The sequence below is a fragment of the Lethenteron reissneri genome, chromosome 1 (genome assembly GCF_015708825.2).
Source record: "Lethenteron reissneri isolate LAM-NWPU_2019-01 chromosome 1, ASM1570882v1, whole genome shotgun sequence".
In the NCBI taxonomy this organism is placed as follows: Eukaryota; Metazoa; Chordata; class Hyperoartia; order Petromyzontiformes; family Petromyzontidae; genus Lethenteron; species Lethenteron reissneri.
Genome location: NC_083779.1, coordinates 1,677,357 through 1,696,517, shown reverse-complemented (window position 1 = coordinate 1,696,517; position 19,161 = coordinate 1,677,357). Strand labels below are relative to the sequence as shown.

Here is a 19,161-nt window from a genome sequence, read left to right as displayed (position 1 = left end):
GCGGTCGGGCGTGGTGCTGGCCATCCACCCCCTCGTGTGCCGTACCGGCCTTCATAGGTGCTGCTCGCTAACAGCACTTGCCCCAACAGTCTGAAAATGCTCCAGGGGGGATATTTGTGTCTTTGGTGATGATGATGATGAGAGGAGACTGTGATGGTGGCCCTATAGGATGTTGCTGACTGCATGAGTGAGGGCGACTGCAAGACAGATGGTGGTGGATATGAGTCTGTACGATTGCATGTCGGATAATCATTCGTCGACCCGTGCAGAACTGGTGATGGCGAAACAAATAAATAGATATCGATTTTTCGGATTGCACATTTTATTTCACCGACATCACATACAAGCTAAAGACAGGCATTTAAACAAATTGTAGAGATCTGCGGAAGCACCCACAACCTGAATTTAAAGTGAAATTAGAAGCAAAACCGTCATCACATATCAGCGATGGTGTCAGCCGAATCTTAGATTTGTAATTAACACCAAGTAAGCTATTTACTGCGCATCTTGTAAGGGGTTTCATAATGGCGCTGTAGGAGACACCGTATCAACACTGCTATGATCCAGGTTTAAGCCCTGGGTCTGGGCGTCTCTCAGTGGGTTCATAATGGCCGTGTCGAAGCCAGAAAACCAGCACTGCTAAGATCCTGGTTCAAGCCCTGGGTGTGCGTGTGTGTCCCTCTAGAGGGCTCACAATGCTCGTGTCAGATACGGAGCCAGCCCTGTTGCGAGTCTGGTGTCAACCCCCTGGGTCTGGGCGTCTCTAAGTGGGTTCATAATGACCGTGTCGGAGCCAGAGAGCCAGCAGCAGTGACATCCTGGGTTAGAATGAGTTGCAGCTGGCTCGTGTTTACACCGGGTTCTAAAGTGCAGCGAGTTGGTGGCCTCAGCCACGATCGCTGCTGACTGCAACTAAACAAATGACGTCTTCTGTTTCTTCCCTTCACTCTATTCATCACAGAAAAGCTCCCGATGGATGGAATGATTTACAATGTATCAATGACACGCAGTGAATTCATTAAAAGCGTCACCTCACATTGGTTCAGTTTACATTCAGTAAACGTTTTACCGTCAGTAAACTTCACTAAACTGCCATCGTTACCTCCCGATCAAAGCCTCCTCCCTGTCTTTGTTTCATTTTTTTGTAGTTTTATGTACATACCCAGTAAACTTGAAACATTGCGCCAATGTTGAGGCAACGTTGGTCGAACGTTGAATCAACCAACGTTGGTTGGTCCAACGTTGAGCCAACGTTGCACGTTTCCTGGGTACGTAGCATCGGTGAAATTGTGTCGTCAACACTAACAACGAAGACACAGCACTTGTACGCACACACGCCAACAGCTGCAGCAGCACAAGGACAGCACACGAACAACAACAATGCCACATCCACATTCTCCAAAACACGCGTAATGCATATAATACTCTCAACGACTAATACACTTCCAAGCACGCGTTTAAAACTACCACGTGGGTAAGCCTCGCTGGGTGGTAGAAGCTGCCAATGGCAGGACTGGAACCTTCCTAGGCTGGGCCAGGAGCCATCCCGAAACGTCGAGCTTTTTTTTTTAAATAGGGGCCCCTACGTTATCTTATAGCGGTGACGAGTGTTAACTCTCTCGCCTGGTATGCAGGAGGTCGTGGGTTCGACCCTGACCCTGACGCCTGCTGCCGTGTATTTGGAGTTTGCATGCTCTCAGTGGGCCTTACCTGGTCATATAAAGAAAGTTTCCTTAATTTTACGACGATAGTGATTACAATAAAGAGTGGGTTTATTAAACGTGGTGGTGCGGAGTGGTTAAGGATGGGTAAGGGTAAGATTATTTAAGATTATTGGCTGCTATGAATGTCTACATGATCATAAGCCACTTTCGTTCAGCTATCATTTGCGGCCTGGTCGATTCTGAAAAAGGAAGCTAATCGTGGACTTTACCTGGTAAGATACAATTAGTTTGTTTTAAAGTTATTTGTTTACCTTATATATACTTTACACTCCTATCGTGATGTTTGTATCGTTTGTTGTTGTTACGTTCTGACCCCGCGTCCCTACTGGACATCTGTGAATTAAAGAGCTTCACAGCTCATCGCATTCTTCCAGTACAATACAGATTCAGGTAGGGGTAGAGGGAGTGATAGGGCTAGTGATAGGGGTAATAGTAGTAGTAATAGGGGTTGGGGTAGTGATAGGGGTAGTGATAGGGGTTGGGGTAGTGATAGGGGTAGTAGTAGTAGTGATAGGTGTTGGGGGTAGTGATAGGGGTAGTAGTAGTAGTGATAGGTGTTGGGGTAGTGATAGGGGTAGTGATAGGGGTAGTGATAGGGGTAGTTGTAGTGATAGGAGTAGTAGTAGTGATAGGGGTTGGGGTAGTGATAGGGGTAGTGATAGGGGTAGTGATAGGGGTAGTGATAGGGGTTGGGGTAGTGATAGGGGTAGTAGTAGTAGTGATAGGGGTTGGGGTAGTGATAGGCGTAGTGATAGGGGTAGTTGTAGTGATAGGGGTTGGGGTAGTGATAGGGGTAGTGATAGTGATAGGGGTAGTGATAGGGTAGTGATAGGAGTTGGGGTAGTGATAGGGGTAGTGATAGGGGTAGTGATAGGGGTAGGGGTTGGGGTAGTGATAGGAGTTGGGGTAGTGATAGGGGTAGTGAAAGGGGCAGTGATAGGGGTTGGGGTAGTGATAGTGATAGGGGTTGGGGTATGCCTGATTAATAGGTGTCTAATTAGTATTTGAACATCTTAACACCTCCTGTAATCTTGCCTTAAAGGGTACATCCTATTCTTTTCCCCCCATCACGTCGATACCGGCAAAACGGGTCCCATAGATTGGCCCGTTGCTTCAACTTCCGTACCCGGGGATTGAACCGACGACCTCTGGATTGCAAGCCTCAGTGTGCTAAGGGACCGTCCATAAATGACGTCACGAGATTTTGGACGATTTCTGACCCCCCCCCTCGTCACACGGCGTCGCAGAAAGTCAGACCCCCCCCCCCTCAAATATGACGTCACAAAGCTCTGCCACCCCCTCTCCCCCCAAAATAAAACATGCTTCAAATCGCTTTAAACTATTGTCATTGTAGTGCGTATTTAATGTGGCGCTGCACTCTGATGTTGTAGGAGACATTTATTTAAAAGTATATTTAATTAAGTAGAACGTGTTGTCTATATTTATTTAAAGTTGCGCATTTTGATGTGACGTCACATTTCTCAAACCCCCCCTCCCCTCGGCACACATCGTCACAAATGTCTGACCCCCACCCCCCCCCTAGGTGCGTGACGTCATTTATGAACGGCCCCGAACCATTAAACCACGCCAGATCCCGATCCCAGTAAGACGCTTTTTTAAGTTATCCCAATAAACATATAATACAGTCTTGATTTTACAGCTTTCGTGACTGCAGGGATTCATATTCTTGGTTCTTTCGGTAAAGTCACGTAGAAGGGAAACAATAAAATAATTTAAAAAATTATAAAACAATAAAACTCTCACGACGTTTCGACTGCAACACAAGCAATCATCATCAGGCGTGAAATCCACAGCAAGAACATTTTACCGAAAGAACCAAGAAAATATATAATACAGTGGCGAATGTTTTATCCCACGGGTCAATGCTTTCAAACAGCAACTGAGATAACCACGTGAAGCATGTTCACCCCGTTGCCACGCGAAGCCGCCGTGACTCACGCCCGAGTTTCATGATTCACTGCCTGTCGTACCACGGCCCCGCAACCAAACATCGTTTCACGCTCAAGGAAGCAACAAGGAGCATTGGTTTCGTTTCAAGCGCGGCGTTTTCACTTCCAACCCCGACCCCCAACAGCTGACGTAACACATTCCCCCTCCGACCCCCATCCCCCCAAAAAAACCTAAAGCAGATACAGGCGGTCTCCGGCTTACGTTTCGATTAACGACGCACCTTCCGACACGGCTTCAAACGCGGTGGCTAAGAGATGTTAACTCCCTCTCCTGGTATACAGGAGGGTCATGGGTTTCATCCCGATCCGGACGCCTGCTGTATGTTTGGAGTTTGTGGTGTCTCTCTCATCATCGTCATCACGGCTGCAAGATGTTAACTACCTCTCTTGGTATACAGGAGGGTCGTGGGTTCCATCCCGACCCTGATGCCTGCTGTATACGGAGTTTGCGGTGTCTCTCTCTCTCTCCCCGTGGTCGCGTGAACAATTCTTCCGGTTTATCCCTCCACAAGTATTAGAATCAACGTCACGACGTTTCGACTGCAACACAAGCAATCATCATCAGGTGTGTGTTGCAGTCGAAACGTCGTGAGAATTTTTATTGTTTCATATTATTATTATTTTATTATTTCCCTTCTACGTGACTTTACCGAAAGAACCAAGAATATGAATCCCTGCAGTCACGAAAGCTTTAAATCAAAATTCACCCTGTACGTAGTTCAGAGGGCCGTACTTAACAAAAGTTTAGTTGAAGCATGTGAACAGCCGGTCTGGTTCGCGACGTGACTTGGCGTGGAGATGTTGTTTTTCTCGAGCGAGGGTTTTGTTCGTCGTTGTTGATGTTTACCTCTTGATAAACCGCGTTAAATACGGCTGATGAAAGGTAAAAAAAACACATCGGCAAGTGATGTCTCTCCCGTTTCTACCGTCTACGATGGGGCTTCCCGGGGAACGCGTTGCGACGTCGTGAAAGCGGGGAGCCGCCCAACCTACAAACGGTGCAGGGGATGCAAAGCCGATAACGGAACAACAAATTGCACGCGCACGAACTGCCCGCAAAAAAAATAAAACCCCTCCATTTCAGGATGGAATTAATTCACTCACTCACGACATAATTAACACTCGCGCCGCGCCTCCGTGTTTCGTTATTGTGGGCAATTCACAACATGCTCAATGATAACACACGAATAATATAAATACTGAAAGTCGTGGCCTACTCTCCACCTCCAACGGGGCAATGGATGTTGCCCGTAACCACTCGTGGCCACGATCCAGTGAAGGAAATTCGCCGTTCCCCTGGCAGGGAACTCGGGATTTCCATAGGACAAACCAGTGTTGACTTTCTAACACAACCCCCCCCCCCCCCCCAACAACATCGTCAGTTTTGTTTTAAATACAACCACCAAATAACCGCCACCACTCCGCAGGGAAGATATTAATACATACGGCAAGTCGTGGCTCGCCGTACCCTCGTGCGCAAGCCACTCGTGGCCACAATCCAGTGAAGGAAATTCGACGTTCCCGTGGCAGGGAACTCGTCCAGTGTTTACTTTTCCAAAGGAGAACCCGAACACCGTCGGTTTAAATACAACCACGATGTTATTCTCACCGCGATAACCCCCAAGTCTTGGCGGCCCACCGTGCCCTGCTGTGCAAGTCTACGGCAAGCCGTACCGCCCCAACGGTGTGTCCTGTTCGAGCCGGGTTCAGCTGCCATTTTTCTCGAGTAAACTGCCGGGGTACGCACCGTGACACGCGTTTGGAAGCGACGGGAGTGGAGTTTTACTTACGAACCAATCGACTCACGAACAGACCTCTGGAACCCAACTCGTTCCGTAAGTAGAAGAGTCCCTGTAGTGTTAGCACTGCAGATTCAACAGTTTCCTACCCCTCTTAGCTAGTCGCCGGAGCTTTAACACGTTCGCACCACCACAGAGTCAACAGATTTTTAGCCGATGTGGAATCGACGGATCACTTTGGGTTGGATCGAGCGGTTGTTGTCGCTCAAACTCGTTTAGGGCCGGCACACCCAGAGCACCCCCCCCCCCACCCCGCGCCAGGTGACAAGACGCATTCACTTCTCTCTCTAAATACCGGTCAATCAAAGTGATTCGTATTACCGTAACATAAAAAAAAAACTAATTTTTTCTACGCGGCGACAAGATTTTTTTTAAGGAGGGGTGGGGGAGCCATTTAGATCTTGTTAGGGTTAGTTCAATCAGGGTAGTTTACATAACGTCATTTAAAAATTAAATATCACAAGTCAAATATTAATGTCCTAAACAAGAAGGGATTGAACGTTGTCGTGAATTCCGCGTCGACCGACTTGGAGGAAGGTCGCCGGGGGGTACCTGGGCCCACCGGAGTACCGGTGACCACCGGGGTACGGGAACCGCACTCTGAGAACCACCGCTCTATAGATCCCCGCTGCTGCTGCTGCTGTGCATCATTGATTCACGCCACAGTGGAGTATACGGTGGGCACAGAATAAACGTTTGCGATTGCCAAGCTGACAATGAACGTTCGCGACGACGACAACGATTGAGATCTCAGCGCCCAATCTCAGCGCCCAAGCGCAGCGCCGACGGAAATCGTGCCGAGCAAATTGTCCGTGCTACGTAAAAAAAAACTAACAAAAATCTGCTGTGCGCTCAAGCGTGACGAGAGATTTTTTTTTAACTCGAAAGCGTTCTTACCGCAGTTCACTCAACCCGAAGACTTTACGATCGCGGCGATTCACGTGCCGTCAGTTAGAGAAGAACTAATAAAATTAAGTACGAAGGTAGTCAAACGCTTGCAAGATGCGATGCAGGAAAATGATATGTTTCTAGTGGTTAGCTACTTATTTAGAACTTTCATTACCATGGTTGTTATTTCACATAGTCAGGAAATGAGATATGTATTACAAAAATTAGCAACGATGATCACGATATCGCGGAGAGAAAAAAGAACCGGGTCACTATGGTGATCGTGGATTGTACATATCGTACGGCGAATTTGATTATCGCCAAATCGCAACAATCCTGGCGTATACTGCAGAACCACAGCCATAAAAGAGGTCGTTTTGGGTTCGATCGCGTCAATATGAATGTGTCGTTAAACTCGCCACCACCCGACACAACCAATCAGTAAGGCTTGCCACGTAAACAGAACGTGGCAATTCGTTACTAGTTCAGCACTAACCGGTGTGTGTTTTTATTGTTCACGTGACAAACTTTTACTAATTGGCTGTGTCTGGTGGTGCCGTGTTTTCACGACGCATTCGTATTTATGCGATCGAACCCAAAAAAAGAACCTCTATTGTGGATAGTGGTCACGAAACCCGTACCACCACTACTACTACTACGACTTGTCAGAACCACAACAACCGTTGTGGATTTCCAAAACACTGCACAAGGGGCAATATGAGAACCGATTCGCCTGTCTGACCGCGACCCTGAATCGTGACGATTCATCAAAACCGTTACGTTAAAACCGTCGCCACGCCAACTTCACTCATCCTCGAAGCAGCGGAGGCTTTTGGCTGTTAGCCATCGAACGGCGCTTTCAGATGTGCTGCTTCCGCGGCCGTCTGGAACGCTCTTTCCTTGCGATATTAGGAAGCCACCGAGAGCTACGCACTTTAAAATCATCGAGATTGAAAACTCACTTTCTTTCGAGCTGCATTTTGCGTGTTAGTTTGCTTGTCCTTCCTCCGCACCTCCGATTAGCGCGGTTGGCTACGTATGGTGCGAAAGAAGTTCAACGTGCACGCAACGTACGCAACGTACGTTCCTCGGAAAAAACCTACGCGCGGCCAGAATTGAAGACGTACCGGAAGCCACTTAATCAGTGTAACGAAACGAGAGTGACCGATCGTCGCCTTGTAGCATTGAAACTCGGCAGTAGCGACTCTCGATCTGTCGGTAACAGCAAATCCACACCGAATGATACAAACTAAACGGAAATAAATAGGTAATGAAACACACGCGGACTACGACCCCTCACTTTAAAGTTTCTTTACATCGCTGCAAACCAAAAAAACTAAGAACAAATCACATCTGATTTCCGTAGGAATAACCGGCAGTCGGGTTGGCATTTGTCCCGTATTCGTTTCCATACCCATAACCCCCAGCGTTTCCCCCATAACCCCCGGCACTTCCGCCATAGCCTCCTCCTCCGCCGCCGCCGCCACCGCCAACGCCGCCACCACCGCCGCCGCCGCCACCGCCAACACCGCCGCCGCCACCATACGGATCGGCGGGCGCCATGGGGTCAGACCCATAACCGTAGCTTGGGACGTTGCCGTAAGCAGGCGGCTGCTGCTGCTGCTGCAGTTGAGAGGCGACGGCCTGCGAGGCGGCCTGCTGCACCACGGGACTCTTCCACGCTCCCGTCGTCCACTCCTCCTGCGCCTTGCTCATGCTGCCGCCGCTGCCGCGGTAGTATCCGTGCACCTACAGAATCGACGGTGGCGAGGTGTTAACGGCCTCGCTGGGTACGCAGGAGGTCGCGGGTTTGATCCGGGCCCTGACGCCTGCTGTGTATTTGGAGTTTGTGGTGTCTCTCTCATTATGGTCATCACGGTTGCAAGATGTTAACTACCTCTCCGGGCATACAGGAGGGTCGTGGGTTCCATCCCGACCCTGACGCCCGCGTGTTGTCTCTCTCCCCGTGGTCGCGTGAATTTTCCTCCAGGTCCCCCGGTTTTTCCCCCACCACATTTATAGACAACATCACGCGTTTTCAGAGTATTTGGCTGCCATGGATCTACACGTGATGATGAGGCGAAGCCACTTTGTTGCGCTCTCGTTAGTGATAGCCAGGTGGCTTCAGAGCCATGGAGATCAGTGGGCCTTACCTGGCAAAATCAAATAAGCACGTAGTTTCTAACAGTTTTAATGTAACTGGGATTTATTTTTTCGCTTTAAGGCCACACAGTGCTCTTGACAAAAACAAAAATGTGCCGAGATTTGTGCTGTTGTTGTTGTTGACTGTGGTTGCGCGTCGTGGAGTTGAAACGTCACGGACATCACGCCGAGGGCTTTTCACTCAGCATCGGCAACCCCCCTCCCCCCTGCTCCCCCCCCCCCCCGCCACCCACTGCAGGAACCTCACAAAGAGTCTTGACGCTCGGTGAGGCCCTTCCCCCGGGGTGAACAAAACGCAATAACAAAAGTGATGATGGCAGTAATAAACCCGTGCCGGCGGGGGGGCATTCGACTCGTTGGAGCATCTCAACGTCCCGTTTAATTGCCAGATTAGGTTTCGATTTAAAGCTTTCGTGACTGCAGGGATTCATCTTCTTGGTTCTTTCGGTAAAGTCACGTAGAAGGGAAAAAGAAAAAAAATGTGTTTCCGACAGACCTTTTCTTCACCTGAGGACGGCTGCTTGCGTTGTGGCCGAAACGTCGTGAGAATTGTATTTTATTATGTTTTATTTTATTTTTTATTTCCCTTCTACATGACTTTACCGAAAGAACCAAGAAGATGCCAGATTAGGGTTGAAGCCAACTCTGAAATATATATATTTTCCGTCGTTTGACACTGGAAAAAAAAAAAAGGAGGGGTACCCCGTGGATATGGTCACCTTGGTTAACGCGATGAAGGAGAGCACGGCGAGGCCGGTAAACATGATGGTCGGGATCAGCATCACGACGGCCGCTCCGATGTTGTAGCTGAAGAACGATATGGTCGCAATCCAGCCACTGTGGGGAAGACGCGAGGGTCAACGTAGCGGGGAAGACGCGCGGGTCTCTCCCATGCACTCTCTCACAACAACAACAACCGCCATTCGCCACTAAGTGGCGGTGACGTCACCACGACGCTTGGGCCAGGCCATGTGCACCTTGAGGCCACGTGAAGCGTCGAACGCCCGCTGGCAGGAGGTCACGGGGCAGACCCAGCAGGTGCCACGGGTCGACTGACTGAGAGGACTGAGATGACTGGCTGATGCACCACCTGTGCCTCCTACTGTGCCAACTTGCTGTGCTTTAGCCACCCGGCGCTCCGCTCGTTGTTGTGAGCGTCGCTCCTCCGCCCTCTGTTGTTGTTGGAGGGCGACTGCCTCCAACTGCCCAGTAGCAGGGTCCTTCACGAGCCTCCTCCACAGAGGCCGATCTTGACACCGCTAGTACCAGTCATCGGCAAGTTCACTCAGCTCCACGTCCTCCTGTACCACATCACTCTCTTCTCGAGCCCGTGCCGCGCCCGTTTAGCCCTCTCGATCCGGCCGAACAAAAGCTGTTTAGGCATGCGGTGGCTGGGCATGCGGGCTACATGGCCCAGCCAATGCAGCCTTGCCTGCTGGAGGAGTTCACTGATGGGACTTTGTCCAGATCTTTCGAGGATTTGTGAGCTCCTCACACAATCCAGCCTGGTTAAACCCAGGATTGATTGTAGGCAGGCCAGCCTAAATATTTCTAACCGGCGAAGATGTTCCATTAGGGGGGTCCACGTTTCGCAAGTGTACAGAAGGGAGAGAATGACTGTGGCCGAGAAGACCCGAAGCTTCGTGAGGAGCGACAGACCAGGTAGCTTCCACACAGCGTTACGCAACCGATGAAAAGATAATGCCGCTCAACTGATTCGGAGTGAGACCTCTGCTGCTAAACCAGAGCCGGTCATGACCACACTGCCCAGGTATGGGAATCTCTCTACTCTCTCCACAACTGCCCCATCACTGATTAGGAGTTGTGGGGGTGGAGTGCCCGATGGTACAAAATACCAGGCAGGTGCTTCGTTTTGGTGGGGCTGATGGTAAGGCCCCACCTCTTAGTGGCACACTCCAATTTCAGCAGCAGCGCCTCCAACTCCTCCTCTGAATGAGCAGCTATTACCAATTCATCGGCATACATAACGTGGCTGACCAATAGGCAGCCATCCCTTGACCGCACCCGGGCATCGTTCAGCCTCCCATTGTATCTGTACCAGATGGTACACTCTCACACACACTCTCACACACTCTCTCTCTCACACACACACACACAAAAAACAAAGACAAAGATCCCACATATAGCCTGTACCAGACTGTTGGGCCAAGTGTTGTTAGCGAGCACCTATGAAGGCCGGCACGGCACACGAGGGGGTGTGCGGCCAGCACCACGCCCGGCCGCGTTTGTCTCCCCAGTGGCAATGTTTACTACACACCGCACCGGATGCTCATTTGAGGCTGAGTCGACCTACACACACAGTGAGGGAGCAGCAGGTCTAACGGCAGCCACCGTGGGGCCCCTCACCAGACTCCCCAGCCGGAGATGCCGATGGCCTGAATGACGTTAATCGCGAACTGAGCTGTGAGCACGAAGAAGAACGCCATGAAGTTGAAGGAGCTGTCGGTCCTGGGGCACACAGTGCGGTGAGGGGGGAGGGGGGCACGGAGGGGGGGCAGAGTTATAAATAAATGGGAGAGTCAAGGAGGGACATCACAAGTTTAGCATCCTTAGCCCCGCGTGTATCTACGTTCAACCGAGAACACAGATAGGTCCATAAACGTTGAATACACGGAGGCGGGTCTCGTCTTGACTAGGCCGAGACGTCAAACCCTCGACGACTGAGAACTCCATTTCGCCACTGGTGCACGACACAAAGAGCTGATTCCTGCATCTTAACCCTTTCCCGTACCGATGACGCACCGATATCGATGACGTACCGATGACGATGACGTACCGATGACGTACCGATGACGATGACGTACCGATGACGATGACCTACCGATGACGTACCGATGACGATGACATACCGATGACGTTTCCAAACGGAACCGGAAGAAAAAAATAAAACAACTTCATCGGTACCGAGGCTCCCACCAGACCACGTGGGACGGGCGTGCGTGACACAGTTTAGCGCCGGCTATCGCAGAGTGGCGGCGGTCGTGTCGATACGGTTCCCCGCGGCGAATGACGTCGTCTTTAGAAACGGCGCCACTGCTACGCCTCTCTAAATAAAAAATATCCACCCAACCGCTCGCGCGTCCCGAGATCCAGCGGTGGACGGGGGAACACCCACGCCCTGCAAGCTGCAGTCGTCTCGGACACGCGACAGGGTGTAAGTGGTTCGGTGATGCCAGCATTGCCACCATGAACCCCGAGAAACGGAGATGCGCCCAAACCACGAGCTCAAGTGCAACATCTCAGCTGCACTGACTCAGTGTCTCCGACACGGCCATTATAAATCCGCTTAGAGAGGCATCGCTCCCTTGGCTTGAACTCCAGAGCGTCAGCTGTGCTGTGTCGGTGTCTTTGACCCGCCCATTATGAGCTCAATTATGAAACAGTTCTTTGTTATTTTACCAGGTAAGGCCCCACTGCGCTATATAGTTATTTTTCAGAAGCGACCTGGCAATCACAAAATGATAGCCCACTTAAGTGGTGGAAACTTAAAGCAGCCAAATACTCTGAACGCATGTCGATTCTAACTGTGGAGGGAAAAACCGGAGGACCCGGAGAAAAATCCACGCGGTCACAGGGAGAGAGACACGCAAACTCCAAATGTACAGCAGCAGGTGTCAGGGTCGGGATCGAACCCAATAGCTCCCGTATTCCAGGCGAGGTAGTTAACATGTTGCCACCGTGGCGAGTATTTGAGACACCCAAAGCCGAGGGTTTAAACTCAGCGCTGTGCTGTCGAGGTGTCTTCGGCCCGGCCATTATGAACCAAACCCCCACAACGCCCCCGCCCCAATGGAGAGATTGTTTCTCTGCTTCGACCTACTTGAAGGCTTTGTAGATGGGACGGAACCAGCAGACGTAGGAGCACGGTGTGAAGAGAAGGAGCCACACAATGGCCAGGCCAAAGTTGGTGGCCGAGCCCCCGCCGATGATCCAGGCGAGGCATCCGATCAGGTTCACGGCCAGCGTCAGCCCTTGCACTGAAACGTCCAACGGGAAAGCACGACCGTGATTTGTGACGCGCGGACTAATGCGTTCCGGGGTCGAGCTCGTTCAACACACAGGGAGTGCTGCTGCCCACCACCGAACCAGGGCGCCTCGTTGAAAACCGAAACCGTCATCACGCAAACTCCGGCCATCCTCGCAGCAGCCGCAGCGGCTTCTGGCTGGCCGTCGGACAAAGACGGTGGTCACCGCATCGCGCGCTTTCAGGTGCGCTTCTGCGGCCGTCTGGAACACTCTTCCTTACGATATTAGGAAGCTATTAGAGTTATGCACGTTTAGTTCATCAGCTAGATCAGGGGTGGGGAATGTCCGGCCCGTGGGCCGTATATCATTTGATGTGGCCCTGCCAAGGCAACCGCAGGTGGGACTCGAAATTCAATAAATCTAGGAGCAAACCTAGAAAAGCAGTTGCGAGTAGCAACATCATCAATACCAGCTAACATCATCACACGCCTCGCCAAAGAGAAGCAGTTCCAGCCATCGCATTAGGGGCGAGTTAATTAAATGTTTGACCAAATATAACGGGCTAATTTTTAAGTTGATAATGTTGTATGGCCCGCGAATGATGTTATAAATATCCAAATGGCCCTTGGCAGACAAAAGGTTCCCCACCCCTGATCTAGATGGACAAACTCATTTCTTTAAAAACTGCTATTTGTGTTTCGTTTGGTGTGCTTCCCCCCCGCCACCTCCGATGAGCACGTACGCTGCGAAAGGAGTTAAAACATAGAAACGTACACACGTACATACGTACACCAAAACAAACATACACACAAACATGCATAAAATATACATGCATACGACATACACACATACAACATACATACACACGTACGTACATAGCCAGAGGTAGTAGAGCCGCTTGACGGTCTGCGTGTGTGGCGGAGGAATGTCGCCCTCGATGTCCTGGTAGAAACACGGCTTCAGCCGAATGAACTTGGGCAGTGGGGGGAAGTTATTTTCTTTCTCTGCAAACAAACGGACGCATTGTTGTCATTATTATCATCGCTATGGCTACTATTATGAAGCAGGAATGCTTCGCCAGAGTCTCAAGACTCTTTTCTGGAGGGCCCTACCAAGCTTTTGCAGTAGATGACGGTGGGAGGGTGATGGGGCATTATTGCAACTGCTGTTGTTTATCTTGTGGGGAGCGGTTCAGCGATTTGCGCTACGCTGCCCTACGATACCCCGGGCGGCCCGAGTTGGATTCCTGCTCAAGGCACAACACCAGTGACGATTATTTGAACTGGTCCTGGGCCTCCCCTAGGTTAACTCAGCCTCAAAAGAGTACATGGTGCAGTGTGTAAATATCGCCATTGGGGAGGCAAAGGTGGTCGGGAATGGTGCTGGCCACCCACTCCCTCGTGTACCATTCTGGCCTTCAGAGGAGCTCGCTAACAGCACTTGCCCCCGCGGTCCTTTAAGGCTATAATAGGAGGGATCTTAGTCTTTTGTATTTGTAAGCATGTGACCAAATCACGTGGAATGCAACGCGATCTCATCATCTGATCTTAGAAGCTAAGCAGGGATTTTGAGCCTGGATGGTGCAAAATAAAACTGGGGAAACATTTTAACAACTTTGAATTGCTTGTGAGTTGTTTACCTTTGCTATAATGTGCATTTTTATCGTGTTATTTGTATCGTGTGTTGTTGTACGCTTCTGACCACCCCCATCTCCCCAGGAACTGGACATCTGTGAGAAAAAGAGCTTTATAGTTCATCGGATTCCTCCTGCAGTCCGAATCAAAGTTCTGAGTCTGAGTCGTAGGCCGGGAACGGGAAGAATTGCAAAGGAACAGCAGGCGTTCCGCACTTTGAAAAGACACAAAAGAGCGTTGATACGCATGGTGTTGGAGTGCAATCTCACCTGACATGATTACAAACTCTCTCGCTCGACTGGACACGGGGACGCTTGTTCATTAACCTGAGAAAACAGTTTCAATGTTTACGTTTTTTTTTCTTTTCAACCATCTCCAAACGCCCGTTTCAAGGAAAGGCACGATGGTTTACGGCTGAATGTTCATTCTCATTGTTTATAAAAAAAATAGGGTAAATTAATGACAAAAATAACTATACTCTTTGGTTCTTTCGGTAAAGTCACGTAGGTCGAAAAAATAATAGATCACGACGTTTCGATCGCCACACAAGCAACCGTCTTCAGGTGGGTGGAGAGAAGACGATTGGTAGTGTGGCGATCGAAACGTCGTGATTTATTTTATTTTTTCGACCCACGTGACTTTATCGAAAGAACCAAAGAGTATGGATTCCTGCAGTCACGAAAGCTTCAAATCAAGACAAAAATAACTGTTTGATACAAAGCACCTTTTGCCAATAACATCGTGTTCCAAGCGCTGAACAGAAATAAAAAAAAATTGCCGACTTCTCGATTATCCGCGCGAATGACGGGGAGGATGGCAATGGATCATTAAAAATCACGGATTATCCAAAAATTATCAAACTCCGCCACCCACTGTTGTAAAAAGATATGCAACCACCGTACCGTAGAGGCGGTCACGTTTGATTTCGGATTAACCGGAGCAACATATTTTTTTTCCATTTAAGCACACGTGACTTGCAAGAAACATTTCCAAGAACAACGATGTACAACTGTTTGATCGACCATAAATTTGGGCTTCCGAGGGAAAATCCAAGATTTATCCATTTGCGTCAATCTCAGGTGCGCGGTTAATCCACAAGTCGGATAAACCGCACGCGTGGATAATGGAGAGCAAAAACTCTGAAAGCCTCTAAATTGTCCTGGCTAAAGAAAGAATCTCACCACAACGACCCTTCTCTAACATCCGTGCGTTTCCGGCGACTCTCACTGGACCGGCCCCGCTGAGTTTCGCAAATCTGTCCGCACGCTTTGGTTACAAGGCCGTGTGCTACGAATGCTGACTCGGACTTCTGAGCCAGCGGCTTGGCCAATCGTGGCATCAACGCTGTTACTTTCACGACGAACCATCAGCACGCGTGAGGAAATATCGACGACCGCTTTCAGGGCATGACGGACAGATTTTTTTTTGGCAGAGCTGCTGGCACGCGGGACGAATCCCGCCGAGCCACTTTTGCAGCCAAAAAAAATTAATCTTGGGAGTAAAATCGAATTGTTTTGATGGCTTTCAAAGAGCCAACGTTTAGATATTGGCAAAATCGAACTGATGTTTTGTATGCACCGCGGCCAGGCACTCAGTTAAGGCTGAGTCGACCGTTTATTCGACACAATCGCTGCACCACTTTATCTTTTCCATTTATTAAACGGTATCCATAACAGTATTAACATGCAATATTCCCTTTTAGTTACGAGTTTAACAAAATAATACACGCGATTAAATATAAAACATCGAGTTCCGAGATACAAGCAAATCGTCTTGGGAACGTAACCACGTTCTTAAGTCGAGGACTGCCCCTGTTCCTGTTGCTGATGACAAAGATAACGATGCCAAGAGGCATGGACACCCTTGACTAGTTGGTTGATGGGCCTTATGGGGTGCACAACAAGTCTATATCCGTCAGGGTAATCTCCTTATCCTTTAACTCCTTATCCTTTATTTCTGGATCTCATCTCCCCCCACTCCTCACAACATCCACCACCCTCCCGCCGACGGGCGCATTCAAATGGAGAAGTATTGCACACTTTGACGTGCCAAAAAATATATTAATTTTCCTTTCAATAAAGTCACCAGTGGCATCTACATCTTGCAGAACCAGTGGCATCTACATCTGCAGAACGTAAAGAACCAGTGGCATCTACATCTGCAAAACGTGAAGAACCAGTGGCATCTACATCTGCAGAACGTGAAGAACCAGTGGCATCTACATCTGCAGAACGTGAAGAACCAATGGCATCTACATCTGCAGAACGTGAAGAACCAGTGGCATCTACATCTGCAGAACGTGAAGAACCAGTGGCATCTACATCTGCAGAACGTGAAGAACCAGTGGCATCTACATCTGCAGAACGTGAAGAACCAGTGGCATCTACATCTGCAGAATGTGAAGAACCAGTGGCATCTACATCTGCAAAACGTGAAGAACCAGTGGCATCTACATCTGCAGAACGTGAAGAACCAGTGGCATCTACATCTGCAGAACGTGAAGAACCAATGACATCTACATCTGCAGAACGTGAAGAACCAGTGGCATCTACATCTGCAGAACGTGAAGAACCAGTGGCATCTACATCTGCAGAATGTGAAAAACCAGTGGCATCTACATCTGCAGAGCGTGAAGAACCAGTGGCATCTACATCTGCAGAATGTGAAGAACCAGTGGCATATACATCTGCAGAACGTGAAGAACCAGTGGCATCTACATCTGCAGAACGTGAAGAACCAGTGGCATCTACATCTGCAGAACGTGAAGAACCAGTGGCATTTACATCTGCAGAACGTGAAGAACCAGTGGCATCTACATCTGCAGAACGTGAAGAACCAGTGGCATCTACATCTGCAGAACGTGAAGAACCAGTGGCATCTACATCTGCAGAACGTGAAGAACCAGTGGCATCTACATCTGCAGAACGTGAAGAACCAGTGGCATCTACATCTGCAGAACGTGAAGAACCAGTGGCATCTACATCTTAAGTGTCGTTCGTAAAAAGAGGAGTTCTATGTTCGTGCGTCTCGGCTGACAACGGACACCAAGCCGTGCCACTGCGGTCAACATCCATCCACGCACGCTCCAGGCTCGAGACTTTGCTTAGTTTTTCAGATCTGATGAGTTCACATCCTCCCTGGGCATTACTACAAGGGGATACATAATCGTGACTTGCAAGTCCAGCCAATTGTGACACGTGATCCAGGCGAGTGTTGATGTTGTACATGGATGTGAGGACACGACATCACACGGTCTCTGTATGTGACATACGATGAGTGTCACGACTACAGCATTTATAGAACTGGCTTGGTCTGTTGTGTGTGTATGTATAATGTTGTGTGTGTATGTATAATGTTGTGTGTGTATAATGTTGTGTGTGTATGTATAATGTTGTGTGTCTATGTATAATGTTGTGTGTGTATGTATAATGGTGTGTGTGTATGTATAATGCTGTGTGTGTATGTATAATGTTGTGTGTGTATAATGTTGTGTGTATGTATAATGTTGTGTGTGTATAATGCTGTGTGTGTATGTATAATGTTGTGTGTGTATGTATAATGTTGTGTGTGTATGTATAATGTTGCGTGTGTGTATAATGTTGTGTGCGTACGTATAATGTTGTGTGTGTGTATGTATAATATTGTGTGTGTGTATGTATGATGTTGTGTGTGTGTGTATAATGTTGTGTGTGTATGTATAATGTTGTGTGTATGTATAATGTTGTGTGTGTATGTGTGATGTTGTGTGTGTGTATGTATAATGTTGTGTGTGTATGTATAATGCTGTGTGTGTGTGTGTATAATGTTGTGTATGTGACCTACTATCGATTCGAGTCCATACACGACCGTATGAAACAGCATCTAACAAACAGTCCATAATTCTAATCTGTGTAAATGCAACCCTCCGTGAAATCACGGGGGTCGTTGACCATACTTCACCACGCTAGTCAATGACTCACAGTCTATACATTATACTTAAGCCTCTATAGTTGAGACAGCATGTATATCACATGCAGTCTTGACATGAGAAACACACACATGTATATTTATTGACATGCACTCCATGTGTAACAGTCTATATAAGAAGCGGTAATACACAGTCACATGATACTGTCGGTCTATACATGTCACATACAGTCTACATGACACCGTCTATACATGACACATACAGTCTACATGACACATACATGTCACATGCAGTCTACATTACACGGTCTATACATGTCACATGCAGTTTACATGATACGGTCTATACATAACACATACATGTCCCGTACAGTCTACATGACACGGTCTATACATGACACATACATGTCACATACAGTCTACATGACACGGTCTATACGTGACACATACATGACACACAGTCTACATGATACGGTCTATACATGACACATACAGTCTACATGACACATACAGTCTACATGACACGGTCTATACATGACAGATACATGTCACATACAGTCTACATGACACGGTCTATACATGACACATACATGTCACATACAGTCTACATGACACGGTCTATACATGACACATACATGTCACATACAGTCTACATGACGCGGTCTATACATGACACACACAGTCTACATGACACGGTCTATACATGACACGCACACAGTCCACACGATGGGTCTAGACGTAGTAAGGCTAAACATGACATAACCTACGCTGCATGTAACATACAATCTACATGTAAACTGCACGCTAATGGCGCACTAAGGTCACGTTAACGCTTGAACAGCGGCGTTCACGTGTCCCTCACGCTGGCAACATTAACACGATGACGCCTAAACGTACAAGTTGTCTGCAATCCGCACGGAAGACTGTCGCCGTTGAATCGATGTAAATGAGCGTAAACGTTTAAGAGTAAAGAAATAATTCTCTAAATATCGCGATCGCAAAAACTCACCGTTGTTCAACACTCCGCCCCCCACGCACACACACACACACTGGCCGGTGTCGTGACGTCACCACGTACCGACGTCATGAC

At 48.7% G+C, this 19,161-nt stretch overlaps 1 protein-coding gene across 2 annotated transcripts; it reads right to left on the bottom strand.

Annotated features, from left to right (window-relative positions):
• Nucleotides 1–310: 310 nt before the first annotated feature.
• Nucleotides 311–19,161, bottom strand: LOC133354137 (secretory carrier-associated membrane protein 5A-like). 2 transcript variants are annotated; one of them, XM_061570778.1, is made up of 7 exons: nt 19,081–19,161; nt 14,435–14,491; nt 13,407–13,535; nt 12,386–12,542; nt 10,912–11,013; nt 9,264–9,381; nt 311–8,130 (listed from the first exon to the last, which is right to left on the bottom strand). In XM_061570778.1, exons 2-7 carry the CDS (start codon nt 14,439–14,441, stop codon nt 7,729–7,731), a joined length of 915 nt encoding a protein of 304 aa, XP_061426762.1. In that variant the 5' UTR covers nt 14,442–14,491; nt 19,081–19,161; the 3' UTR covers nt 311–7,728. The 2 variants fall into 2 exon arrangements, with proteins under 2 accessions (XP_061426762.1, XP_061426847.1); XM_061570863.1 differs by lacking the exon at nt 19,081–19,161 and adding an exon at nt 18,969–19,059.

Excerpts from the sequence above, each read along its gene's own strand:
- LOC133354137 (XM_061570778.1), bottom strand. Across the intron at positions 11,014-12,385 it reads CCCATCTACAAAGCCTTCAA|GACCGACAGCTCCTTCAACT; the intron begins GTAGGTCGAAGC and ends TGTGTGCCCCAG. Across the intron at positions 8,131-9,263 it reads CCTTCATCGCGTTAACCAAG|GTGCACGGATACTACCGCGG; the intron begins GTGACCATATCC and ends TCGATTCTGTAG.